The sequence below is a fragment of the Somniosus microcephalus genome, chromosome 2 (genome assembly GCF_052327205.1).
Source record: "Somniosus microcephalus isolate GS21.2 chromosome 2, FLI_Smic_1.0, whole genome shotgun sequence".
Taxonomy (NCBI): Eukaryota; Metazoa; Chordata; class Chondrichthyes; order Squaliformes; family Somniosidae; genus Somniosus; species Somniosus microcephalus.
The window spans coordinates 153,934,267-153,955,054 of NC_140988.1; the positions used below are offsets into that span (position 1 = coordinate 153,934,267).

The following is a 20,788-nucleotide window of genomic DNA, read 5'->3' on the forward strand; positions in this document are numbered from 1 at the left end:
GGCAAAAACAGGAAGGAAGATTATTATTTGAATGGCAATAGATTGGGAGAAGGGGAAGTGCAACGAGACCTGGGTGTTCTTGTGCACCAGTCGCTGAAGGTAAGCATGCAGGTGCAGCAGGCGGTTAAGAAGGCAAATGGTATGTTGGCCTTCGTAGCAAGAGGGTTTGAGTACAGGAACAAGGATGTCTTGCTACAGTTGTACTGGGCCTTGGTGAGACCACACCTTGAGTATTGTGTGCAGTTTTGGTCGCCTTACCTGAGGAAGGACATTCTTGCCATGGAAGGAGTGCAGCAAAGATTCACCAGGCTGATACCTGGGATGGCAGGAATGACACATGAGGAGAGATTGTGTCGATTGGGCTTATACTCACTGGAGTTTAGAAGATTGAGAGGGGATCTCATCGAAACCTATAAAATTCTGTCGGGCCTGGACAGACTAGATGCAGGAAGGATGTTTCTGATGGCTGGGGAGTCCAGAACCAGGGGTCATAGTCTTAAGGATAAGGGGTAAGCCATTTAGGACTGAAATGAGGAGGAATTTCTTCACCCAGAGAGTGGTGAACCTGTGGAATTCTCTGCCACAGAGGGCGGTGGATGCCAGTTCATTAAATATATTCAAGAAAGAGTTGGATATATTTCTTAAGGGCTAAAGGGATCAAGGGATATGGGGAGAAGGCAGGGACAGCGTACTGAATTTGGATGATCAGCCATGATCTCATTGAATGGCGGAGCAGGCTCGAAGGGCCGAATGGCCTACTCCTGCTCCTATCTTCTATGTTTCTATGTAAGTCCTGAAGGACATAGCTGCCAGACTGGACCTGCGGCAGGTGGTGAGAGAATCAACATGAGGGAAAAACCTACTTGACTCACCCTCACTGATCTGCATGTCACAGTTGCATCTGTCTATGACAGCATTAGTAGCAGTGACCACCACACAGTCCTTGCGGAGATGAAGTCCCATCTTCACACTGAGGGCACCCTCCGTCGTGTTGTGTGGCACTGCCACTGTGCTAAATGGGATAGATTAGAACAGATATAGCAGCTCAAAACTGGACATCCATGAGGTGCTGTGGGCCATCAGCAGCAGCAGAATTGTATTCCACCACAATCTGTAACCTCACTCTACCATTACCATCAAAACCTGGTTCAGTGAGGAGTGCAGAAGAGCATGCCAGGAGCAGCACCAGGCGTACCTAAAAATGAGGTGCCAACCTGGGGAAGCTGCAACACAGGACTACATGCATGCTAAACAGCAGAAGCGGCATGCTATAGACAGAGCTAAGAGATCCCACAATCAACGGATCCGATCAAAGCTCTGCAGTCCTGCCACATCCAGTTGTGAATGGTGGTGGGCAATTAAACAACTAACAGGAGGAGGAGACTCCATGAATATCTTCATCCTCAATGATGGCGGAGCCCAGCAGGCGAGTGCCAAAGACATGGGTGAAGTGTTTGCAACCATCTTCAGCCAGAAGTACCGAGTGGATGATCCATATCGGCCTCCTCCTGAGGTCCCCACCATGACATCAGTTCGATTCACTCCACGTGATATCAAGAAACGGCTGAGTGCACTGAATAAAGGCTATGGGTCCCAACAACATCCCGGCTGTCGTGCTGAAGACTTGTGCCTCTAGCCAAGCTGTTCCAGTACAGCTACAACACTGACATCTACCCGACAATGTGGAAAACTACCCAGGTATGTCCTGTTCACAAAATACAGGACAAATCCAATCCGGCCAATTACTGCCCCATCGGTCTACTCTCAATCATCAGCAAAGTGATGGAAGGTGTCGTGACAGTGCTACAAAGCAGCACTTGCTCACCAATAAGCTGCGCACTGATGCCCAGTTTGGGTTCCGCCAAGACCACTCGGCTTCCGACCTCATTACAGCCTTGGGCCAAACATGGACAAAGGAGCTGAATTCCAGAGGTGAGATGAGAGTGACTGCCCTTGAGTTAGTGTTTCAGGTCAATGACTTTTCGTCAAAATTGGAAAAAGTTAGAGATGTAACAGATTTTAAGCAAGTGCAGGGGCAGGGAAAGGGGGAGGGGAGGAAAGAACAAAAGGGAAGGTCTGTGATAGGGTGGAAGGCAGGAGTGATTAAAAGACAAAAGGGATGATTGCACACAGGACATTGGTTTAACATCCCAAAAGAAACACAGCACTTTTGACAAAGCAGTACATTGCTCTATTGCCTTCACTTTTCTCTTTAGAGTTCTAAATTTACCTTCACCTGAGCCCTCCCCCCCTTTTTAGTTTAAAGCCATATTTACAGCCCTAGTTATTCGATTCTTCAGGACACTGCTCCCAACCTGGTTTAAGTGGAAACCGTCCCAATGGAACAGCTCCCTCTATCCCCAGTATTGGTGCCAGTGCCCATGAATCAAATTTGAGAGAGCAATTTAAGGTATATGTACAGACAACTTCAACACTGGAGCAAAATGGTTTTGATGAGAGTGCAAAGTCAAAAAATTGCCCCTATAGTGTAACTACACCCTAAGTTAGACAGTCCACTCATTAGTTACACCATAAGGATCCAACTCAATGCTCCAAAAGGTTAAATTCTTGTGTCTCGTATGAACTATTATTGTGCGGCCAGTCCAAGATGCCTCCCTATAAGTGCTGGAGCTGCCCCATTTCATCAACCTGTCATCCATATACACAAAGTAACCTTTCCTGTACCACCTCCTTCTGCATTTCTTGCACAGTTGCTGCTTCATTCTAACCAAAGACTAAAAAAAGCTCAACACAATGGAGAAATCAGGGTTGAAAAAACCTTCACTGGGCTTTGTGGTGAAGCAGAGGCCAGTGACCTCTGCTCCTGACACCGCCAGAGTATCCAATGTCAGAATGGGGTCCCCTGATTTGCTATAGGTGGAGGGGGGGCTAAGGGCGGGGGTGGGTTGGTGGTGGGTGGTCAGAAAGGCGGTGCAAGCAAGTCACTCTTTGGCTAGGCTCCAAACCTTTTTAGACAGCTGCCTAGTTGGCCCTTTAGTTTTAGCTCATGCAGCCAGAATTCTTCTGAGGGTTCTGGCTTCTACTCCAGGTGAGCTTCATTTGAGCTGATAGTAGACCTGTATGCAGAATTCTTTTTGGCTGGGCTCTGTGGACCTATCTGGCTGCTGTCCAAAAAGAGCAGCTAGAACATCTCAAGCCCCAAAGATGGTGTCCAATACTTGGGGACAATAACGTTCTTCTTGGAGGATCCCGCAGAAAATCCCTGGATGGTGAAAAGGGTCGCAACACCCTTTTGCTCTGCTTTGCACCTGGAAACTGAGCGTTCTCCTGGGGCAGAGCTGTGGAAAATCAGCTCTACACTTTGAATGAATCATTGATGGTCCATGACAGTGTCATGAAGCTGTTGCAAAAGTGAATAGGGTGCTATGATGTATAGCAAGGACAGTTAACTATAAGACTAGAAGTACAATCCTGTCCTCATACAAGGCGTTAGTCTTGTCACATCTAGATTACTGAGTCCATTTTGGTCCCCTTAAATGGTGAAGGAGATCAAGGGGTTGATTTTAACTCAGGTGTGGGGAATTGGCGGGTTCCCTGAATTTAGTGTTTCCCACACGAATCTAAATGGGTCTGTGAGATTGATGCAATTTTAACTCAATTGGCCAATTGATTTCCAACGTGTGGGAAGCCTTGGCAATTGAGTATTTTCAGTCAGAAAGTCGCAGAATATGACGTCATCATTGCTGCTGCTTTTAAGGTCCACAGCAAGCCTTCTGCAGGCTTCCAAACTTCACCATTGAGATGGCACAGGGGCCTGCAGGAGCAACGGCCAGCGGGAGGGCAAGAGCTGCCCCCAAATTTGGTGAGGCTTCACTCCAGGCATTGCTGGATGGTGCTAGGGCCCACAGGGAGGTCCTGTTCCCTTCTTCAGGGAGGAAGAGGCCTCCCAGTCAGACCAAGGCTGTGTGGCTACAGGTGGCTGGTGAAGTCAACTCCTTGGGGCTCACACAGCGCACCTGGATGCAGTGCAGGAAAAGATTCCATGACCTTCATCGCACTGAAAAAGTAAGTACTGTATGAAGTTTCCATCACCCTCAATCTGATCCCCATTGCCTTTCCTCACCAGCACTCAGCTTTAGCAATCTCTTCCTCCACATCCCACTAGACACTCACATCCATGCACCCTTACCCATTCCCTCTCTCTCTATGCTCACATTCACATAACTATTCCACCATGCAGCCCTCACACTCCCTCTCACTCTGATGCTTTGAACACAACTGACAACACACAGGGAGGGTCCTTGGTCTTGCAACCTCACTCCATCTTTGTCTCCTTCTAAGTATCTATGCTATGCAATCTCTGCACTCACTCCTTCATTCTCACTCAACCTCCACTTATCTCCCTCATTGCAGGAAAAGAGAGCTCACAACAGGAGAGAGCAAGCCAGGACAGTAGGAGGGCTGCCCTTATTAGCCCAGCTCACCCCCTGGGAGGAAGGCATCCTGGAGATTGTCGGGGCTGACAGAGATGCGGAAGTTGGGGAAGGAGAGACAGGTGCATCCCCGCAAGCTGGTGACAGAATAGTTTTCCATCTCTCTCATTGGCATTGCATGAGTCGCTGATAATGATTCTGAAGCTACATCATATGGACTTATGATCATCTGCAAAATGCAATGTGCATGTAACCTTGGCATCACATCTCTAACTTTTTCCTTGACTCCCCCACAGGACCATCGAGAGCCCCCGTCCCCAGTGTGCAGGAGGAAGAGCCTGAGCAGCCAGACTCCTCAGAAGAATCTGCAACCTCTGAGGGCACAGCATCAGCAGAAATAAGCGCACCCAGCACCAGCGCAGACACTCACACCTCGGTGGGACTCTCGGGACATAGAGTAGAGTTGTCACCTGGTGTATCACAGCTCACAAGTGAGCATCAGCAGATTGTGGAGACAGGGACAGCAGTGGAGAGTCCTCGTCGGAGGGCGCAGGACTCTGCCAGCTCGGCTCAGCTGCATGTCGACCCTCTGCCTCTGGGTCCATCCGTAAGATCAGAGGTGATGGAACTCCATGCACAGATGCAGGAGTCTCTGGCAGGTTTTGTCTCTAGGGTCGCTGCGAGTGTGGAGCGAATGGAGGAGTCCATAGCGAACATGAGCAGAGCCTTTGTGGAGTCATTGGCGCATGAACGCATCAACACGGAAAGGATGGCTAACTACGTGGAAATGATTGCTGCCTCCGTGGTAAGGCTGGCTACGGTAGAGGAGAGGAGGGCTACGGCCATGGAGGAGGTTAGTCGCCAGGGTATGGAAAACGTGGTGAGTGTTCAGAATAGAATGACATCTCTTGAGCGATGGGCATCTACTGAACAGAGAAACCAGACCATCATGGAAGTCCTTCTGAGTAGGACTGCCATTGCAGATACGGGTCCCCATGGCCCCCCTGATGTGCAGCAAGGTGCTCTCAAGCCACTTGCAGGCACTGAGGGGGACCTGACCCATGAGAGGGAGGTTGGTGACAGACATCAATGAAGTGGGGGCTCCTCTCCAAGCGCGCTCACTTCCATGCTACTGCAGAGCTCTCGGTCAGAGCCCTGCCGGAGTCCACACCCAACTGAGATAGACGTCTCAACTCCTGCACAGCCGCAGGAGCAGCAGACTGCTGACGAGCCCTCACAGGCTTGCCACCCCAGAGGACGCCTGCCAAAGGTGTCGAGACAGGAGCAGCAGGAAAGTGAGCAAGGGGCCTCCACATCTGCTGAAGCCACAGGGGGACCACTACGTAGGAGCACGCGTAAGAGGAAAATAAAGCACAAATAGTCACAAGGGTAATCACGTGGGTGAAATGTTGTGTATTCTGTAAAAATGCCATCAGTTGTTTGTTTTGCATAAAAATTCTAATGGCAACTTCTGCAGTTGTGGCGTGTGTCATTTCGGGAATGGGGCTGGAGGTCCTCTAATGCCAAGAAGGGAAGGTATAAAGGCCTCCCATGCTTCTGGTAGATGCCTCAGTTGAGGAAGCACCGAGTGAGGCTGGCGAGAGGGGTTTCGCAGGAGGTCACACTGGAGAAGTGTGTGAGGCTCCAACCTTCTACAGGTGTGGTTAAGCCTGGTAAAAGTTGCCCCAGGCCTGAAACAACAAAGTCCTGCCACCTGCAAATGATGGCTGATCAAATCTCCTCTTTAATGGTTGACCTGCAGCTGATGGTCAGCAAGCCAATAGTGCTCATGCCAGGTTTCACAGGCGTGATCCCCACTGTAGTGTATGTGCCTTTAAGAGCCCCATGTGTACTGTAATGCCGGTAATGGCCACTCGGGCTATATAAGCCTGTATATTGTGTTGTATCAGTTAGTTCCCCTCCAGACTTTGTTTAGTAAACACCTATGAAACCAACTCCTGTCTTCAGTGTCTCTATCAACACACAGACACAACAGTGGCGACGAATTGGAAACGGACTTACCTGCAATTCGGCAGCACCTCAAGAACATCGATTCCTCTGGCGTCCAAAGTTGAAGAAAAATCATGAAAAAGAAAAAGCTGTGGTTTCACCAGCTAGCCAAGCTGGTGGCAGGTACTGCAATAATCCTTCCTGGGCGTCGAGCTGGGGCTCCAGCGGCTGGCTCTACAGCTAGGCCAAGCAGCGAAAGCGGAGGCAAGCAGTAACAGACGGGGAGGGAGCACTCTGGAGACAGCCGGCGCTGCAAGCAAGTCGGCGTTCAGACCTAGAGAGAGAGTCCGGCGGGAACGAGTCTCCAACTGTAATAAATAAATAAAAAGAACGGAAACCGCGGGAAACAGCGTTGTCATCGGCAGCAGCGGCGCGGGAAGCGCCATATCTTTTCTGCAGAAAAGAAAGAAAAGCGCGGGAAGCGCCATTTTATTTCTAGGATGCCTAAGTCTGGCAATATTGATGCTTTTGATAACGAGATAGAGGATTGGACCACATATGTGGAAAGAGTGGAGGTATATTGCACCGCAAATGGAATAGAAGATGAAAAAAAAGCTTCAGTACTGCTAAATCTAATGGGCGCAAAGACATACGGGCTGTTACGAAATTTTATCACTCCAGCCAAACCAAAGGACAAGAATTTTAAAGAAATTGTTGATACCCTACAGGAACACTTAAACCCAACACCGCTGCTGATAGCGGAACGATTCAAATTCTTCAAGAGAAATCAACACAAGAATGAAAGTAACGCTGATTACCTCACCGAATTAAGAAAGCTATCAAAACACTGCCAATTCGGGGCAGGACTAGCAGATTATCTTCAAGACAAATTCGTCTGCGGTCTCTTAAGTGAAGGAACACAGAAAAGGCTGCTTTCTGAAAAAGATTTAACACTGGACAAGGCTTTCAGTATGGCTGTATCATACGAAGCAGCCGCAAGAGGAGCTGCAGAGATACAACAAAAGACACAGGACTTCGGCACCCATGAAATGACACAGGGTTTCGAGAGATGTTATCGCTGCGGCAGATCCACCCATGAGCAGAGGGACTGCTGGTTCAAGGACAAAGCATGCAGGCAATGCGGAAAGATTGGACACATTGCAGAGGTATGCCGATCTGGGCAAAAAAAATCCACAGACAGGAAAAAAAAAATCAATAAAGAAAAGTACAGAAAGGTACAAATGATGACGGACAGTAGCTCCGAAGACCAGAAGAGCGATAGCGACTCCGAAAACAAGAGACTAAGCTGTCTCAAATTACATAATGTAATTGCCAAAGACGATTACCAGACCATTTGGGTTACCCTCACGATAGCAGGGTCCCCAGTTAAAATGGAGCTAGATACAGGATCAGCTCTGACCGTCATAAATCGACGGGATTACGAGCAGCTATTTCCGCATATACCTTTAAAAGACACATCCATTATCTTGAAAACATATACGGGGCAGAAAGTATACCCCAAAGGAAAAATAAGGGTGCCTGTTGTATACAACGGCAAGGAAATACAAAAGTTGTATTTATACATTCTACAAGATGGTGGTCCACCGCTGTTGGGACGTGAATGGATCAGGAAAATACGTTTAGACTGGCACTCCATTCAGGCACTGACGGTGACCAGTAAGAAAAAAAATGATGATGATAACGTCATACCTGAACGATTAAAAGACATCTTGGCCAACGCCAAAGAAGTGTTTCAAGAGAAACTAGGAACCTTGAAAGGCATCACCGCCTCAATAAAAGTGGAAGATGCAGCAATTCCCAAGTTTTTTAAGGCAAGACCGGTGCCATACGCAATTCGTCCAGCAGTCGAGGCAGAGCTGGAGAATTTGGAAAAGGCAGGCGTATTATCCAAAATAGATTGGAGCGAGTGGGCAACACCCATCGTTCCAGTCATGAAGAAAGCATTGAATAATGATAAATCTGAAGAACAGAGTGTGGTAAACCACTGTTGTTAGTATTGTTGTTCACTGTTAGTACTGTTGTTCACTCTTGCATATTGTTGTACTTGTCTGTGCATGCCTCAGCTGACTCCGCCCCTGGCTCCACCCTCATGGCTGGGTATAAAGGTCGCTGCTCAGAAGCCTCCAGCCCTTTTGGATACCAGGCAACCACAAGAGGCATGCTCTGTTCTTTGGTAATAAAAGCCTGTTTATTACTTTCTCAATCTCCAGTCTTTTGTAGCAATTGATAGTGCATCAATTTTATTACCAAAGTTAAATGTTGGCTGCGGATGCTGATCAACCGATGGCGCAAAACGCTGAGCAGCAGGCGCTGCTGCGAGCCCTCAGACCAACATGCCTGGACCTAGACCCCCAAGAAGCGGGTTCGTCGACTAAATTCGCACAATGGCTGCGTTGCTTTGAGGCGTATCTGGAAGCCTCGACCGTGACTCTTGATGAAAATAAACTGAAAATCCTGGCCTCGAAGGTGAGCCACCAAGTCTATACTTTAATCCAAGATGCGACGACCTACGCGGCGGCTATCGACCTACTGAAAGGGCAGTATGCACGCCCGGTTAACACGGTCTATGCCAGGCACCTTTTAAGATCTCGCAGACAGCAGCCCGGGGAATCGGTGGAAGCCTTCCTACGGGCACTGCGGGTACTCGGACGCGGCTGCGACTGCAAGGAAGTATCGGCCGCGGCACATGCGGAGGGATTGATACGAGACGCTTTCGTTGCGGGTCTAAGGTCCGACTACTCCCGGCAGAGGCTGCTGGAGAAGGGTGAAATAGACCTGACAAAGGCAGTGGCCCTCGCGTTCTCGCACGACGCGGCCCACAGAAATATGGACGCTTTCTCCCCTCATCGCCCCGCGCCGTGGACGCCGCAATCTTGGGCCATGGGACCGCCACCTCCGACTGCTGCAGCGATGTCCAAGGCACAAAAATGCTATTTTTGTGGCCAAGCTAAACACCCGAGAGCACGCTGCCCCGCGAAGAATGCTACCTGCTCCGGCTGCGGGAAGAAAGGTCACTACGTTAGCGCCTGCAAAGGGAAGACCGCTAACGCCAGCAGCGCTGCGTGCGAACCGTGGGCGCAGCCATCTTGTCCGCCATCTTGGGCTCCCCCAGCCGCGTGGGGATCGGGACCGTGGGCGCCGCCATTTTGTCCGCCATCTTGGACGCCTCCGACTTCAACCACGGGGGAGCCCGACTCAACCACCGCCTCATCTGACGACCACATCGACTCGCTCGACCATACGCTGGCCTCCGTGACGCTGGACCAATCTCTCCCTCATCAACTGTCCAGGTCCATGATGGATATTACGGTAAACGGCCGCGCCACTACCTGCCCTTTTGACAGCGGGAGCACGGAGAGCTTTATCCACCCCGACACGGTGCGCAGTTACTCTCTCCCGGTCCTGCCGACGCGCCATCGGATCTCTTTGGCTTCCAAAGCCCAGTCAGCGGACGTCGGTGGCTACTGTGTAGTGACCCTTTCAGTAAGGGGCACAGAATACAAAAATTTTAAACTTCTGGTCCTGCCCCATCTCTGCGCTGCCGTTCTACTGGGGTTGGATTTTCAGTGCCACCTTAAGAGTGTCACATTAGCGTATGACGGACCCCCTGGTCGAGAGGGTGAGCCTCCTCCACGCCAACCCGCAGTATGCTTACGTGGTGTACCCGGACGGGCGGGAGGACACAGTCTCCATTCGAGACCTCGCACCTGCAGGTGCTCCTGAAACACCCTCTTCGCCACCCACCGCTACTCCTGCCTACCCCCAGGACACAGTCCCCGCACGAGACCTCGCACCTTCGGGTGCCTCTGAGAGACCACCATTGCTACCTCCCATTACCCATGCTCTGACCCCTGTAGACGGCATGCAGCAGCCCCAGGGTCCGCCACCTGCTACACCTCCTCTGAACGAGACACCGGGTTCACCATTGGATGCTGCACCATCACCGCCGCTGCTGCGACGCTCAGGACGGCTTACAAGGCCTCCTGATAGACTTCAGTACACGAATTTTTAGTGCACTTCACCCCGCCGGACTCAATTCTAAACAAGGGGTGAATGTGGTAAACCACTGTTGTTAGTATTGTTGTTCACTGTTAGTACTGTTGTTCACTCTTGCATATTGTTGTACTTGTCTGTGCATGCCTCAGCTGACTCCGCCCCTGGCTCCACCCTCATGGCTGGGTATAAAGGTCGCTGCTCAGAAGCCTCCAGCCCTTTTGGATACCAGGCAACCACAAGAGGCATGCTCTGTTCTTTGGTAATAAAAGCCTGTTTATTACTTTCTCAATCTCCAGTCTTTTGTAGCAATTGATAGTGCATCACAGAGAAAAATTCGCATCTGTGGAGACTTCAAGGTGACTGTAAACCCGGTCCTTCACACGGTACAGTATCCTCTTCCGAGGATAGAAGATATTTTTGCCTCACTATCCGGAGGGAAACGTTTCACCAAAATTGACTTGGCACAGGCATATCTACAGATGGAGGTTGAAGAGGCCTCTAAAAAATATCTCACGATAAATACACACAAAGGTCTGTACCAGTACAATCGACTGGTTTTCGGAGTAGCATCCGCTCCAGCTATCTGGCAAAGAGCTATGGAGCAAGTCCTCCAAGGGATTCTGGGGACTCCATGCTACCTAGACGACATCCTTGTAACAGGAGAAAACGACAACGAGCACCTTGCCAATTTGGAGCAGGTGCTCACTAGGCTGAGAGAACGGGGCCTACGAGCAAATCGCCCCAAGTGCGAATTTTTCCAAAATCAAATATTAATTATGTGGCCACAATATGATAAGGAAGGGTTGCATAAGTCACCTGAAAAAATTGAAGCGGTCATAAAAGCCCCAGCACCTGAAAATGTTTCACAATTAAGGTCGTTCCTGGGATTAATAAATTACTATCATAAATTTTTACCAAACTTATCAACTCTTCTGCACCCTCTTAATGAACTGCTACAAACAGGAGTAATTTGGAAATGGAGCGAAGACTGTAAACGTGCCTTCCATAAATGCAAAGACTTAATCACGTCCAAAGAAGTTTTGGCTCATTACAACCCATCACTGCCAATCAGACTGGCGTGCGATGCATCCCCTTACGGCATAGGAGCAGTATTATCGCATAAATTCCCTGATGGCTCGGAACGGCCGATAGCTTTTGCGTCACGCTCATTGAACTCAGCTGAGCGTAACTATGCCCAAATCGACAGGGAAGCACTCAGCCTGGTATGGGGAGTGAAGAAATTCAACCATTACCTACACGGACAAAAATGTACCTTGTTGACTGACCATCAACCCCTCATCTCCATATTCAACCCTAAAAAGGGTGTTCCCATTATGACAGCGCAAAGGCTACAGAGGTGGTCCCTTTTTCTAGGGGCACACCAATACAACATAGAATACAAAGGATCAAAACAGCATGGGAATGCTGACAGGTTATCGTGCCTACCGTTGCCAACGGTAGAAGAAGCACCTACCGTAGACCCAGTGGAGATTTTCCACTCTACCATAGTCGAATGTCTACCAGTAACAAATTCTGCCATTGAAAGGGAAACTAGAAATGACCCGACTCTCTCACGAGTCTACGATTTAACAGTGAAGGGATGGCCAGCACATGGCGAACCACTGTTGCCAGCATTCTCGTAAAGAAGAGAACAGCTGTCTGTGTGCCGAGGAACCTTGATGTGTGGATCCAGAGTGGTGATTCCACCCAAACTCCAGGATAAAGTTCTAAAGGAGCTTCACGAGGGGCATCTGGGTGGAGTGAAAATGAAGAACCTAGCCAGGGCGTTTGTATGGTGGCCAGGTATCGATGGAGACATCGAAGAAATGACCAAGAGCTGCCTAGGATGCCAGAAGGTCCAAAACGCTCCACCCCACGCCCCTCTACATCCATGGGAGTGGCCCTCATCTCCCTGGCAAAGGGTACACATTGACTTTGCTGGTCCATTTATGGACTCAATGTTCTTAATCGCGGTTGATGCACACTCCAAGGGGCTGGAGGTAATAAAGATGTCCTCCACTACCACGGAAAAAACCATCACAGTATTAAGGACCATATTTGCCAGGAATGGGCTGCCGGAACAGATCTGTTCTGATAATGGACTGCAATTTGTGGCCGAAGAATTCAGGAAGTTCTTAAAAAAACAATGGGGCTAAGCACTACACGCCCGCCCCATACCATCCCGCCACCAATGGATTGGCTGAAAGGTTTGTCCAGACCTTCAAGAAGGCCATAAAGGCCATGGGTAATGAAGACATAAAACTTCAGCACAAGGTGGATAACTTCTTGTTCGCATACAGGAATGCAATACATATGGTTACAAACCAAACTCCCGCCATGATGTTCTTCAATAGAAGCCTAAGATGCCGGCTGGATTTGATCAAGCCCAACATCAGAAGGGACGTGGAGAACCGGCAATTTCAAGGCATGGATGAAAGGCCAACTAGAACCTTCCAGATAGGTCAACAAGTTTTGGCCCGGGACTACCATACCGAGAAATGGCAGCCTGGAACTATCTGCACACGACTAGGACCGCTGATGTATACTGTGGACATCGGAGAAAGCATAATAAGGCGCCATGCTGACCAAATCATAGAGTCACCCGAAAAGGGACAACCTACACCACAACTCTATACGCCTAACGATGAAGTAGAGATACCCATATCTACCTCCGATCCGGTGATACTGGAACCCGATGAACCCGACACTGGTATTCAAGCCGAATCAGCCTTGCCAAAAGAACCTACTACACCACCAGAAACTACTACACCACCGAGGCGTTATCCGGACCGAGTCAGGAAGCCTCCAGAGAGACTGACTTATAATTAATTAACTGCAGCAATGTGTAGATTATTTTTCTTGTAACATGTAATTAATAATTACTTAAAATATTATGTACTGGTTGGCTAAAAAGGGAGGAATTGTAGTGTATGTGCCTTTAAGAGCCCCATGTGTACTGTAATGCCGGTAATGGCCACTCGGGCTATATAAGCCTGTATATTGTGTTGTATCAGTTAGTTCCCCTCCAGACTTTGTTCAGTAAACACCTATGAAACCAACTCCTGTCTTCAGTGTCTCTATCAACACACACACACAACACCCACCAGGCGTGTTTTACGTGGGAAAAGGATTAAACAGGCAAGGGCCTGTTAAAATGGGATTATAAAGGCCAATGAGTGCTGTTTAAAGGCCCTAAAGACCAGTCCCACCTGTTGGAGGTGGGACTGATTCGGGACCATCAGACACGCCTGGGTTAAAATGGCTAGGTGTCGGGAACCAAGCCGGGGCGGGGGGTCCCGACCCCCATGTTTTGCGATTTTTTTTTTTTTTTTTTTTTTTTTTTTTTTTTTTTAACCTCCCACACACCTCAAAGCCCACCTGACGGCTGAGTTAAAATCAAGCCCCAAGTCTCTGGAAAAGGTTCAAAGGAGGACCACTTGATTGATGCCTTGTTTATGAGCCCTTAGTTATCAGAACAGACTTAGAGAACTTGTGATTTATACTTTGAAAAGTGTTGAGTTTGAGGACTTAAAATAATGAACAGATTAAATTCTGTCCAAGTTATTTGAGTTACGTAGGCAGTGGTGAATTAAGGGGAATCAGTATAAGTTACAAAAGTGTCGAGTTAGGTTGGATGCCAAGAAATCCACCTTTTCGTAGAGCCATCAATCGTTGAATAAGTTGCCAGTACGTGTGGTGAATGTGGATTTGTTACAAGCCTTCAAAAGGGAGCTAGACAAGTTCCTGCAAGTGGATGATATCCTGAGTTATAGAAGGTAGGTGAGTTTGCTGGGACCAGTGACACCAGTCGCTGTGGTCTCTGCTCAGTTGCCTTCGAGGGTCAGTAAGGAACTTCCCAAACTTTTTTCCTAAACCGCTACTATTTTTTGTTTTCTTTTGGTTTTCCCAGGAGATTGTGTGACTGTATGGAGAGCGTGGGGAGATGGAGTTGATGGTGTGTGTAGATTGCACCACGTCAGGATAGGACAGGCTTGATGGACTAGCTTTTTTTTCCTGCCCTCTTTGGTATATGTTCATAAAAGGGATAGAGTAATTCCCGGGAGGTGGGAGAAGAGGATTCTCTGATGGTTTGGCTTAGCTAGCCTGATTTTCTTTTTAAAAGAGGCACTGTCCTTATTCCTGGTGGTGGAAAACAGTTACAGGTTATTTCATTATAATCTCTCACCTAAGGAGCACAATTACATCTTGACAATCATCCCATGACCCTTGCAACCATGTCTCTGTAATGGCTGTTAGATCAAGCCATTTATCTCTATTTGTGCCACTAATTCATCTATCTTGTTATGAATGTTGGCCTAGATTATCTGCTTGAATCCTGGAGTGGATCTTGAATCCACAACCTTCTCACCCAAGAGTCAAGAGTGCTATCCTTCAGCCAAGCTGAGGCTAAGTACAAGGAGTGAAAGAACAGAGTGCTACTATGCCACTCATTCCTCAAAATTCAGTTTCTTATCCATGTTTTGGTTTATATTTTGAGCGATTTATCAATTTCACTTTTTAAATCTGAATTCATTCTCTAACTTTAGAAAATTTGAATGCGCATGCTGCTTTTCATAAAGGGGCTGTGTAAATGTACGTTCACTGTCATCATACTGAATATTTTTATTAAAGTCCTGGTAACAGTAGGTGAAAAATATGTGTGGGTAGCACGCATCTAGTAATCAATTGAAGAATGGCTGTTGTGATCTCAGGATCAAGCCATTCACAACCTCTTTAGCACAGTTCAAACTATTATATTATATTGTAAAATAGTTTTGCTCATCATGGAATACTACAGCACAGAAGGAGGCCATTTGGCCCATCATGTCTGTGCCACCTCTTTCGAAGAACAATCCAGTTATATTACAGAGCATGCAGTACACAAGTTTGAATGTCAGATATCCTTATCCATGCTTGTTAATGCTGGTGAAATCATGCTATATCCTTGGAGAATAGTTTTGGTTAGGTACAAAATATTCCTCTTTGGGCTTTCATACCAAGTATGTGAGTCCTTGTCCCATGTAGGCAAAGGAAGGAACGTAGCTTCAACAACAATTTCCACTTGTCACAAAAACATCCCAAGGCACTTCACAGAGGAATAAAGGAATGTATGTGAGCCTTTGTGGAAGAATTTAACTGAAGGCTCAGCAAAACAGAGAGGTTATGGGAAAACTTATAAAGGCATGGAGAGGCAGAGGACTTTTGGGAGGGAGTTCGAGAGTAAGGCTGAGATGGCTAAAGGTTCTACCATAAATGATGATGCAGAGAATGTATATAGGACCGGAAGGAGCAAAAGGCTGGAGGAGGATGTTGCAGATGTAGGGTGGGGCACAGCCAGGAAGGAATTTGTTAATTAAGACCAGGATTTTAAATTCCCCAGAGCAAGAACTGAGCTGGACTTGGTGCTGGGCAAAATGCTGGCAGTGGTGTTTTGGATAAATTGGAGGTTGGGAGAAAGGCAAGGCCTGTTTCAATATGTTGCTTTATCTAGCGCTTCTGAAGACTCAAATTTCAGATCGTCTGAAGCTAAATCCAAAGTATATATTTGCCCACAGGCTTGTACTTAAGTGTAATTTTGCTGGTGGTTGGGATTTTTTTTTTAAAGATACTAACCTCATCTCAGTTTAGTTTGTAAGTACCACTTCTGTCTACAGGACATCTGCATGGAAACCGGAGAAGTGAATGTGATCAAGTGTCTGATGTAAATATGTCAGAGGTAAGAATGCATTTTATCGCTATATACATTGATGAGAAAAAACATTTTTGTGAAAATGAATGATTATGAAGTACAGATTTCTGTATAATTGACCCACATAAAATCATTGCTTAAGGTATACTTGTCCTAAAATTTCAGAACAAAATTTACATCTTTCATGATGACTGATAAAACTAGTCTTAGTTAAGCCTGACTGCTTTTGTCTTGCATCATTGATGTTCTATCAATGCTGTAATTTGTAGTTTTGTATTTTCCTGTTAAAAGTTTGTACATTTCACAGTGCCAAGTAGAAGGGATAAGGTGAGTGATGATCAAATGAAAATGCACACGAGGGGGAAAAATCAAGCTCCAATAGTGGACTAGATTTTGTCAAAGTAAATATTACGGTATTTGTCTCATCCTCCAGGGCCCATTAGTTATTCCAATAATATTTGAAAAATCCCACACAATACATTTTCAAATAAGTTTCAAAATACATGCCTATAATTAGCACTTTTGGTGTACGACGTATACTCTCAATAAATGTGATATTAAATTAAACTTTTTATACATAATTTTGCTGTGGAACATCTAGCTTCCTGTGCATATTACAACCAGTAAAAATAGAGAGCAGGTAGCTTTATGTGAGATTGGCTGAAATGTGTTTTCTAAAAATGTAATAAAGACAAATTAAGAATTTGGGACATTAGTTGTACTTGCAACTTCTGATCTCTTAGGAACTAGTATGTATCAGGATAGGTGTCAGGAGCACATCAAAATTCAACAAATGGAAACAAAAGAATTGCAATTTTATAACATCTTATCTCTCTCAAACATCCTAAAGCATTTCACATACAATTAATTATTTTAAAGTGCCGTCACTGTTGCATAGGGAAATTCAGTAAATTTTTATTTCTCTCTCTATAGAATGATGCGATACAATTGGAGCTACAGAAACCTATCTCCGGAGGATTAGGGTTCTCCCTAGCAGGTGGCGAGACTGGTATTTTTGTAAAGAGTGTTCATCCTGGTGGTGCAGCTGCTATGGATGGAAGGCTACAAGTCGGTGACAGATTACTTCAGGCAAGTCAACTTCATTGAATCATAGAACATTACAGCACAAGAAAAATGCCCATTACTGTATCTGGCCTGTGTTTTTCTCCACGAGTCTAATCTCACTCATCTGCTTCCTCTCTATATGTTTAATATTTCTCTTTCAAGTAACCATCCAGTTTCCTTTTAAACGAAGTATGGACTTTGCGTCAAGAAAAATTTGTGGCAGAGAATTCCACATTCTAACCACCCTCTGTGTAAAGATTTTGGGCTAAAAATTCGGTATCACCGCGCCAGGTCTTTAGTGCCCGAAATTTTGTGCTCGCCCGGATTCCCGTAGCGCCCGCCTGAAATTCAGTTGCGCCGCCCCAAGACGGAGGCGGGCGCTATTGCAGGGTTTGGCCGCCTCGTTTGGGGCGATGAAAGTCCGTTTCAGGCGTCCAGCTGCCGCTGCGGCACCCGATGCGGTGCGGCAGGCTGGGGTACTGCAGGCCTCCTCCTTCTCTTAAGGAGGAGCTGCCTGCAGCCGTGAGATCGCCGCTGGATTCCCCCGGCAAATGAGCCCGGCACCACGGAGAAGTGCCGGGCTCGCGGGAGTCAGACACCAATGCCGCGGGGGGGGGTGCAGGAGTCCGGGGAGGGAGGTGCGGCCAGGTGGCCGCCGGGAAAGCGGCCGGCCGCCCCTCCACCTTTATGCGCCGGCCTCTCGGAGCTGCAAGGCACCGTTTTTCAAACGCTGTTTGCGGCCGCTACGGGCGAGGCGGCCGCAACTGAATTTGGCCATCGGCGCGAAATAGCATTGGAACCGGGGCGCTGCGCACACCGATGACGTCATCGGTGCCGGCGCAGCGCTACCGGCTAACGCCGATGTTAGGGACCAACTGAATTTCGGGCGCTAAAAAACTTCCAGCGCAAACCACTCTATAGCCAATAAGTGGGCGCAAACGCGACTGAATTTCTAGGCCTTTATTTTCTAAACTCTAAGGCCTAGAAATTCAGTAGGCTTTGCGCCCACTTTTCGCCTAAAGAGGGTTTCTGCGCCAGTGTAAGAGGGTGCGCTGATATTCAGCGCTGCGGTAATGGCGGCGGTAGCCGGTAGCGCTGCGCCGACACCGATGACGTCATCGGTGTGCGCAGTGCCCCGGTACCGCCCCGCTTCCGGCCCAAACCCCATATTTAGTTGCGGCCGCCTCTTCTGCAGCGGCCGCAAACAGCGTTTGAAAAACGGGGCCGTACTGCGCTACCGGGGCGCTTTAAGGTGGAGGTGCGGTCGGCCGCTTTTTCGGCGGCCGCCTGCCTGCACCTCCCTCCCCGGCCTCCTACACCACCACCCCCCCCCCCCCCCCCCCGCGGCATTGGTGGCTGATTCCCGCGAGCCCGGCACTTCTCCGTGGTGCCGGGCTCATTTGCCGGCAGAATCCAGCGGCGATCTCACGGCTGCAGACAGCTCCTCCGTAAGAGAAAGAGGAGGCCTGCAGTACCCCAGCCTGCCGCACCGCATCGGGTGGCGCAGCGGCAGCTGGAGCGCTGAAATTCACTTTCAGCGCCCCAAGCGGAGGCGGGCACACCCTGGAACAGTGCCCGGTTCCGACTTGGGGCGCTAAAAGTGAATTTCTGGCGCGCGCAACTGGCTCCATGCGCAGCGCTAACTTTTGGGCGTTAGCCTGCTGGCGGGCCTTAACTGAATTTCTAGGCCTAATTATTTTTTGTGAATATCTTAAATTTGTGTAGTCTTAATACTGTCTCGCTCACCAGTGGAAAATAATCGCTATTTCCCATATCATAACACTTCTTAATCTTGTATACTTGTATCTCTGCCATACCCCCACTCTCCAATATAAGCTTTCTACCTTCGTCTCCAGTTGCCCTGCACCTTGAACAGCCTCTTACTGCTAATGTGTTTTATTATTGCTTATGTTTTTTGGCTAATTTTCTCTTGTACTCCCTCTTAGCTTTTCTAATATAAGCTAACTGATGTACTCCTTATTTCTGCCCTGACTTTCTTTTTTATCTGCCTTATAAATACTAAATACTTCACTTTAGTTTCAAATTTGGTCTAATTTCCCTGTTCATCCATGGAACCCCAGCCTTTGATAGACTTTTTTTGTTGCTGGACTATACTATACATCTCCAGTTTAAATATTTCCTATTGCTGATTTATGGTTCTATTGCCAATTTTCCTTTCATTTAATCTAGGAAAGGTCCCTCTTTACCTCGTTATAATTTTTTTCTTTTCTATTGAACTGGAGATGTAGTACATCTAATTATATTGTGGTTACTACATCCCAAATGTTCCCCGACTTTTAGGTCACCTACGTGCTCCACTTCATTGTTCTTAACCAGGTCAAGTGGTACTTTCTTCCCTGTAGCAACATACTGACTAGAAATATAAGTTACAATTTCCAGGGTTGATAATAGTGGCTTATCTTCTATGTAAGTCATTGTGATGGATGCTACTGTAACCCACCCTAGCCTGGTTCTACTCTCCTGTTCATATTGCAAAAGAAAGACATTTCTCTCTCAATTTTCAGCCTGTGTTTTTAAATATTAGAGATAATTTATTTGTATTTGTAGATCTTTCCTACAAGGCTTTCTCGCTTGTGTGGTTTCACCTTCAGTAGGAGGGTGGGGTACCTGTTACAAGTCAGGGTGAGATGGGGGGATGAGGTTGGTTCTCGTTTGAGATGGGGCATGATTGGATGTTAGGGCAGCAGTGGGATGAAGAGCAGGCAGTGGAAAATATCGCTCCAGTTACCTGGGATTGATGCAAGGGTGGCGTATTGGGGTAGACACTGTAGGCCCGGGCTGAGATTCACATTGAGGTGAGGTGTGGGAGAGATGGGTCAGCTGACGAATAGGGAGAGTGACTAGAGTTGGGCTGAGAACAGAGAAAGTGGATGGTGGTAGGATTGGGCCGGAAGAGGGCAAGGAGTTGGATAGCTGCAGGGTCAGGCGGGAGCAGGGAAGCTGCTGTAGCATCAAATGTAACCACTTGAGTTTATGGTTCTTTTGATCTGAGTGGTTCCCAGTAATCATGTGACTGGTAATACTACATGCTTTCCTCCAAATGTGTTAAACTACGTGGCCAGATAACAGACAGACACAACTTTTAATAACACACATAGATTTAATACTTGTCATTAAAGTCTTTAAATTCAAATATATAATGAGTATTCACAACTTAATTGCCTTAATACAAAGGAAAATACAAAGCACTCATTACAACCTGTTTTTTCCCCCCATGTCAGTAGTGCTATACTGCTCCTCAGGGTAAAAAGGGGAAATGATTGATAGCAAACCACATAAATTTGATTTTTTTTTTTAGTAACTTGAAGTTGGCGGAGCAGGCATGAAGGGCCGAATGGCCTACTCCTGCTCCTATTTTTCTGTTTTTTTTTCTATGTTACTTTAGGGAAACCAGTATCATTGTTGCTTGGGGGAAAGTAGTGAATTGTAAAATAACACATTTTTTAACCAAAACTCTTTTTAAGGAGATGCAAATCAGTTCATTGTTTTCCCTTACGAGCTACTGGTAGTTTGTAATAGAAAATAACTATGCAAAATGATAATGCATATAGACTAGGTTAACATTTTTTGCAAATACTTAGGCCTAGAAATTCAGTGGGCTGCGCCACCAGTTAGCGCCCAAAGAGGGCACTCAGTGGCTTTAGCGCCACTG

At 47.4% G+C, this 20,788-nt stretch overlaps 1 protein-coding gene across 6 annotated transcripts in view; it reads left to right on the forward strand.

The window, feature by feature from the left end:
• ptpn13 (protein tyrosine phosphatase non-receptor type 13) overlaps nucleotides 1-20,788 on the forward strand; it is a 358,778-nt gene that overhangs the window by 297,685 nt on the left and 40,305 nt on the right. For all 6 annotated transcript variants that reach the window (XM_085963776.1, XM_085963803.1, XM_085963794.1 and 3 more), the window contains 2 exons: nucleotides 16,016-16,077; nucleotides 16,984-17,139. In XM_085963776.1, coding sequence (XP_085819902.1) covers nucleotides 16,016-16,077; nucleotides 16,984-17,139 — 218 coding nt within the window. The remainder of the gene's footprint in view (nucleotides 1-16,015; nucleotides 16,078-16,983; nucleotides 17,140-20,788) is intronic.